The sequence below is a fragment of the Dryas octopetala genome, chromosome 1, assembly GCF_963921425.1.
Source record: "Dryas octopetala chromosome 1, drDryOcto1.1, whole genome shotgun sequence".
Classification (NCBI taxonomy): Eukaryota; Viridiplantae; Streptophyta; class Magnoliopsida; order Rosales; family Rosaceae; genus Dryas; species Dryas octopetala.
The window spans coordinates 10,984,626-10,992,218 of record NC_141366.1 but is presented as its reverse complement, the minus strand read 5'-3'; the positions used below and the strand labels follow the sequence as shown (position 1 = coordinate 10,992,218).

Below are 7,593 nucleotides of genomic sequence, written 5' to 3'. Positions count from 1 at the left end.
CATTCAAGAGTTCCATTTTTTTTACCAATTTACCATATTGCACCGATCTAATTATGTAGTATTTAATTGGAGTTGTGTTGTGCGATGACTCATTGACTCATGGCTTGCGTCAAAAATTGCCACCCTGCCACCCATCACTCATAGCGCGCGCTGGTCGTCACGACTATCTCCCCAACTCACTCATCACTCATCATCCCCTTCCCTGCAATCTAGGGCTTCGCTTCGCTCCTCTCTCTCTCTCTCTCCCCCCGAGACAACCGATTTCGTCAAACAGTGACACACCAAAAATGGAGGGAGTCGAAGACGCGGCGTCGATGATCAACTCGGCCAGCAATCCGCCGCCGCCATTTCTGAACAAGACCTACGACATGGTCGACGACCCATCCACCAACTCCATCGTGTCCTGGAGTACCAGCAACAACAGCTTCGTCGTTTGGAACGTGCCCGAGTTCTCCAGGGACCTCTTGCCCAAGTATTTCAAGCACAATAACTTCTCTAGCTTCGTCAGGCAGCTGAATACTTATGTGGGTATTTCTTCCTTTTTCGTATTTTTGATTCTTTTGCTTTGTGTTTGCATTTTCTTGTGGCTTTGTGGAGCTTTAGATGAAAAAAAAAACGAAGTAGTTACGCGGTAATTCTACTGGGGTTGTGCAATTAGGTCGGATAAATGTTGTTTTGGTGAAAAATTCACAGAATTGGAGGTTGTAACTAGCTGAACTATGAAAGATAAGTAGTGTTTGTGTAAATTTGTATCACAAGGTTTAAGCTATGGTGTGGTTGAATTGGTTTCACGGTCATCCATTGTTTTATGTGATCAAGAAAATTTTTACTGGTTAGCATTTTTAGCTTTTCTTAAGCCCCAAACAAAATCCCATCTTATGAAGACAGTTTTTTCTCCTATATGGTTTCTTGAAAACTTGGTGACCTCCTTTTTCTTGGTATTAAGTATTAACATTTGAATCGCATTTGTTCGTATATATTTACAAAATTTTCCGTAGTTTGATCTTTTTACATGTGGAGCTAGTTAGTTATTGATACTGTGACATGTTGAGAATGACTACCAGTACAAGGGCGATGCAATTGTCTGGAATAGTACAAAATGTTGTAATTCATGTTGTCTCAACTCATACAGATGACAGGTGTCGAGTAGTGACCCAGTTTTGGTAAATACTTTTTGGCATTGTTAATAAAAAACTAACGGGATGTAATATTTCAATAAACAGGTATCTGCGCCTGAGGTTTGTTCCTTTCCTCCTCTTACTCCTGAGATTTTAAGTTAGGAAATTATTTCTTGCTTACTTTTCAATTCATACATTCCTATCAAGAGTTACTGTTTTAGAAAATACTTAAAATCAAATTTTTTAAGAAAATATATGAAAGGTGAAGTTAAGCTTTTTTTTTTTTGCAATTTCATTATTCATGTGTTTGAAATTTTGAAATGCAACTTTTGTTAGTTTTGTTAGTTTGGTTTTATTTGTTTTTTCTTACATTATTTGAAACATTAATTATTTTTATACAAATTGTTATTGTTTTTGCTTATTGCTTTTTCTTTACATACATAATCATGCTTATTGCTTCTTTCTTTCTATCATTGTGCTTGTATCTAAAGTCGGCTGAACATGTGCATTTCTATCTTTTCATCTTGATTCAGTGGCAGAACACGACCCTGTTCCTTATTAGGGGGGTAAAAAAGAGAAAGTTATAAAATTTTGTGTTTTATATTTGTGAAGGTTACCATAGAAATAGAATTTACAGAACTATTGCTTAGGTCCTGACTGGATTAAGGGTGAACTTGCAACTATTTTATTCTCTCTCTCTCTCTCTCTCTCTCTCTCTCTCTCTCTCTCTCTCTCTCTCTCTCTCTTTGTGGCATCGAAAAATTTCTTAAATAATATGCCTTACTATAACTGTAAGGGGAAATCTTACTTGTGTTAATTATCGGAAAGATAGGGATGAATAAGGGTAGAAAAAGTAAGAGGCAAAAGCTAATCAGTTCCTCTGCAGCATTTGGCTGTTGGAGGCTGGCTACAAAAATATGGCTATGAGAATGGTGCTTGTTGCAAAGGCAGGATCTGAGATGAGAGAATCTGGCTCTTTGTCCTCTGCTCCCAAAAAAAGATTAGTTTAAGTTGTATGTGTAACTTTTAATTGACTTTCTTTTCATTAAATAGGATATTAATTTTGCAGGGCTTTAGAAAGGTCGATCCAGACCGATGGGAATTTGCAAATGAAGGGTTTCTAAGAGGTCAGAAACACCTTTTGAAGACTGTCAGCAGGCGGAAACCAGCTCATGTACACAGTCATCAACAACAACCACCTCAAGTACAGAGTTCTCAGGTTGGGGCATGTGTGGAGGTGGGAAATCTTGGGCTAGAGGAGGAGGTCGAAATACTTAAAAAGGACAAGAACATTCTTATGCAGGAACTTGTTAGGTTGCGGCAGCAACAGCAAGCAACAGATCACCAGTTGCAAAATTTTGGGCAACGTGTTCAGGGAATGGAGCAGCGGCAGCAGCAAATGATGTCATTTCTTGCAAAGGCTATGAATAGTCCTGGCTTTTTATCTCAGCTTGTACAGCATCAGAATGAAAGCAACAGGCGCATCACTGGAACCAATAAGAAAAGGAGACTCCCGAGGCAAGAAGATGAAATTTTGGTTGGGAAGCTTGGCACTAAAACTCCCGATGGACAAATCGGACAAATTGGACAAATTGTGAAGTACCAGCCTTCAATGAATGAAGCAGCAAAAGCTATGCTGCGGCAGATCTTGAAGATGAATAAATCTCCTAGGTTGGAACCATCTATGAATCCTGATGCTTTCCTGATTGACAATGTTCCTTCCAATGCATTAGACAGTGGGAACTCCCCTAGTCGGATGTTGGGAGTGACCCTTTCAGAGGTTCCATCAATTTCTGCAGAGTCTTATATGCCAGCCGAGTCTGGATTTCCCGTCAGTTGTCAATCTACAGCCACATCTGAGATTCAGTCTTCCCCTTGTGTGGTTGCCAACTGTGTTAAAGCAACTCAAATTTCAGAAGAGAATATGCATAATTTTCAAGAAGGTATAGTTATGCCTCAACTAACTCAAATGCAAGGTATTCTTCCAGAAGGCACTATGGAAATCCCTGACGTGAACTTCGTGGGCTCTGAGACTGGGAATGCAGGGTACATGGATATGTCAACTGTTTTGGATAGGACAATGCCTACAGAAACCGATGCCTTTTCTCCTGATCCTGAAGTAGATGGCTTGCTAGATGGGATGTCTAACCTTCCGGGCATTAATGATGTCTTCTGGGAACAGTTTCTTACAGCTAGTCCTACTGGTGACACAGATGAAATGAATTTGAGTTCCCTTGATGGAGAGACCAAGGATCAGGAGTTGAAGTCAGGGAAGGAGAATGGATGGGACAAGACTCAACATATGAATCAGATTACTGAACAAATGGAGCTTCTTGCATCAGTGAGCAGGATTGGTTGACCTTGTCTTTCGAATTGTATATACATGTTTCTTGCTATCAAGAGGTAAATCTATAATCCACCATTTACCATTAGAAGAATGTTAATAGTCACCGTCCCTCTACTTGAACCTTACAAAATTTAGCCAATACTTAGAGTTGTTCTAAAGATTACATGTGTGGCCTTGAATGGAAATTTTTTGCCTTGGTATTTTCTCCTAACCCTTACATCAAATGTATGAAATAATAGTGCTACCAATTGCTCGGTAACATACAAACAAATAAACACAGCAATCTTGCATTTCCAACTTAGGAGCCATAGCGTTCAGTTATTTTTAATATGTAATCTGTGACATGTTCTTAACCTTTCTTTAATTTGAAGTGTTTTCTTTTTCTGAGCTGCAAAATTTTGTTGCCATTAATTCTTAAACCCCGAAGTAGTAGCAGTTCAATTATACAGGCATATCATTTTGAGTTTCCAATTTTGCAAATTTATATGATTCTTGCACAGGTTGATGTTGTGCACTGATGAGCAGGCAAAGCTTTTCATCAAAGACTAATGACCAGCTAGGATCCAAGTTTAAGAAACTCTTTTACCCATATGATCTGGATTAGGGGTACTGTTTTGTCCAAGACCTTTGATGTGTATATGGAGAAGTTTATTGTAACTATGAAATAGGCATATATCTTTTTCTGGGTCATAAGTAAATAGGTGGGGCCGTTTGTTTCTAATCATGCATGGCTTTTTTATGTTTATGATGTGGGTCTGCGTGGACAAAACTTGCATATACCTTAAAGCAAGCAAAAGCTCAACTTACAACCAATCAAATTTACTGTTGGAAATGTAAAATCCTTATTTATGAAATTATGAAGAATTGCTTTTATTTTGAAATTCTTAATTTTTTTAAACGGCTTTTATTTTGGAATTCAAATGATTGGAAAATGAATATTTTAAAAGATATATATCAGTTAAATTACCATTTTGTAGGGTTGAATGTTGCATTCACATTTTTTATTTTTGACAAACGATGCAACCATCCATCCACTTTCAAATGCTCCATTTTGGTGAAGTGGTACCAGAATGTTTAAAACCTTGAGATGGTAGATATCAATTAAGATCATATACATTGACCAAAAAAATAAAATAAGATCATATACGATAGATAATTGTATGCAAATTGAGCACGAGATTAACGCTAACGTATTAGTAAATAGATCATTGGATTACATACCATCCTTGTATGACTAATAAATTAATAAATTCGTCTCCTTTAACAATTTTATGGAACTTTTTAAACAGAAACTTTTTTATTTTTTTATTTTTTTATTTTAGTTTGCAGTTGAAACAGAAACCATTTTAAGTTCAACCTGTCACAATTGGCAATTCTAAGTTATAATTTTAGCAACAATTATGGTTTTTATCATTTTTTTTTCAAAATATGTAACCAAAAGTAAAACCATCAAATTGATTAAAATAACCAATACATAGTGTCATATATTTTCCAATTTATCACATTGTTATTTATAGTATGCACGCGTGAACCGATTTATAAACTTGATAAAACCGAAATGGGCTTTTTGGAGGTCACTCAAAATTTGTACTAGTTTCTTCACCAACATGAACGATGAAGCTTAGCTTCACCCCAAAATTTTCAACATTCCTCAAACCCGCTCTTGTCAGCAATCTCCATCGCTCTGTTTGCTCTTTTTCTTCAATATCATCACCACCCACTTCTCCAAAACCCCAAATCCCGCTCTTTCTGAGGCCACCTACACACTCAGCCACCTCGTCAGACCTCCAAAAATGGCACGATTGGGCCAAAACTCTCGCTTCCTCTGTTGGGTCAACGTTTGTGGACTTGGACAACGGTCCAGACTCGAACCTTTTGTGCAGAGAGCTCAAGTGGCTCATAGATGATGCAGTTGAAGAAGGTATTGGCACCAGTCAGAGAAACGTGCGGCTAAGGGTGGCTCTAGACGAGCTTTACATGTTATGGAAGCAGAGGGTCCAAGAGAGGAGGCCTTTGCAGTATATTGTTGGGTGTGAGCATTGGAGGGACTTGGTGTTGTGTGTTCAAGAAGGGGTTCTCATCCCGAGGCCTGAGACTGAACTCATTGTTGATTTGGTGGCTGATGTGGTCTCGGGGAATGAAGAATTGAGAGAGGGCTTGTGGGCAGATTTGGGGACTGGAAGTGGTGCAATTGCTATTGGCATTGGGAGGCTTTTGGGGGCTCATGGGAGAGTCATTGCAACCGATTTGAGTCCCACAGCACTTTCTGTGGCAGCTTTTAATGTGCAGAGGTATGGTTTACAGGTTAGTGTTTAACACTTGTCTTAAAAGGAAGAATGCTATTCGATTACAAAACTGACTTGACAGTTGAGTTGACATGCTATGCATTTCATGCTGTATTGTGTTTTATTATGAGAGGTAGTGAATGGTAGCTTTACAGGTTTCCAAAACATTCGATTAGTTGTAGCGAATGGTAATATCTACTAATGTGAATTGGATGATAATGGAAGAGAGAGACCTTAGAACTTGTTATCTGGGTTTTTTGGGATCTTGTGAATGAGTGTTTACAGTATTATTGTAGGGAAGGTGATTTTGTTACACTTGGGCTTTTGAAAGAAATTGCAATGAACCCTTTCACCAGTTAAAACAGAAAACCAGCAACTTCCTCTGCTAAATTCATCCTTGCACCTAATTCTAAAAGCACGTCTCTAATAGAAAGAAAACTCTTTTGAACTAGAACACAGGTTTTATAAAATTCCATTTAGAATCCTTGCCCAGTTAGTTAATTTGGGATCCAATTGAATTAGCATTTATGCTCCATGTAACAGAAGGCATATGCGGAACAAACTATACTTTAAGTTCTGTGTGATAAACGATACTTGATAAAACAGAACATTATAAAAACTAGAACATTATAAAAACCAGAACTTTATTGGTTATAGATGTGTGGGAATGTAGGAGTCTGATTCCTTGGTAAAACAGAATATTTATGTTTATGAAAAAATGCAAATATATTGATTGCCAAGTGACTTGGAGATGCAGGTCCAAATATTTGAACTGTCATATCTTCCCCCTATTCTTTTTATTACTTTCAAAGTTCTTTATATTGTTCTGTGCTCAAGCTCCAATTTTAATGTGCCAATCAGGATATAGTGGAGTTAAGGCAAGGATCTTGGTTCGAACCATTAAAGGACGTCGAAGGTAAACTAGCAGGTTTTGTAAGTAATCCACCATACATACCAAGTGACAATATCTCAGGACTACAAGCTGAAGTTGGACGACATGAACCGAGAGTTGCATTGGATGGTGGTGTTATTGGCATGGATGATCTTTTACATCTTTGCAAAGGGGCTGCTTCAATGTTGAAACCTGGTGGATTTTTTGCTTTTGAGGTAAGTCAAGACCATTTGTCCTTCAGAAGTTGAAAAAGTAGAACTGTAATTGGTCACTTCTAATCTTTTTCCCCTTAAATCTATGTTGTTGCAGACAAATGGTGAGAACCAGTGCAAGTATCTTGTTGAGTACATGGAAAATGATGCTGGAGGCAGCTTTTGGAATTTGAACGTAGTTCCTGATTTTGCTGGTATTCATAGATTTGTAACTGGATTCCACAAGTGAGCAATTTGAATTGCGAATCTCCTACATGGGATCTGAAAACATAATAACAAGAACTATTCAACATGTGGCCTTCGGCCACAGTTCATGTGAAAGAGTGAGGTGGGGTTACTTAGGCGTAGGGGTTGGATCTAGCCAAATATGTGTAATGTACCACAAATATTGTGAGTTCTAACACTGCTGACATCAAGTCTGAGCTATTTTCAAATGAAATGAATTTGGAAGAAACTGGCCTGATTTGATTTGAACATTTTATAAGATAAAGTAAACAAGAACCCTAAGGTTGTGATTGTTCTACCAGAAGAGAAAGAATGAGCCATTTCTTTTCCTCCTCAGATTGATTTGTTTTTTTTTTTTTTTTTTTTTGGTGAGCTTATAAAATGATGTCGAAGTTCGAACCAAACTTTTTCAATAAAAGAACATTTTTTGGATTTTTCGTCCCCAAAAAAACATTTTTTTGGATGTAAATTGAATCATCAATTATGAAATTTCCTCTTATATACGTGTACACAC

General features: G+C 37.6%; 2 protein-coding genes across 2 annotated transcripts; both read left to right on the top strand.

The window, feature by feature from the left end:
* Positions 1–114: 114 nt before the first annotated feature.
* LOC147297765 (heat stress transcription factor A-1b-like) lies at positions 115–4,338 on the top strand. Its single transcript, XM_086229193.1, has 3 exons — positions 115–524; positions 2,188–3,521; positions 3,966–4,338. Exons 1-2 carry the CDS (start codon positions 288–290, stop codon positions 3,475–3,477), a joined length of 1,527 nt encoding a protein of 508 aa, XP_086085319.1. The 5' UTR covers positions 115–287; the 3' UTR covers positions 3,478–3,521; positions 3,966–4,338.
* A 686-nt stretch (positions 4,339–5,024) lies between these two features.
* On the top strand, positions 5,025–7,417 carry LOC147297764 (RNA methyltransferase family protein). The gene is made up of 3 exons (XM_086229170.1): positions 5,025–5,769; positions 6,612–6,857; positions 6,952–7,417. The coding sequence occupies exons 1-3, from the start codon at positions 5,080–5,082 to the stop codon at positions 7,081–7,083; spliced, it is 1,068 nt and encodes a 355-aa protein (XP_086085296.1). The 5' UTR covers positions 5,025–5,079; the 3' UTR covers positions 7,084–7,417.
* Positions 7,418–7,593: the final 176 nt, after the last annotated feature.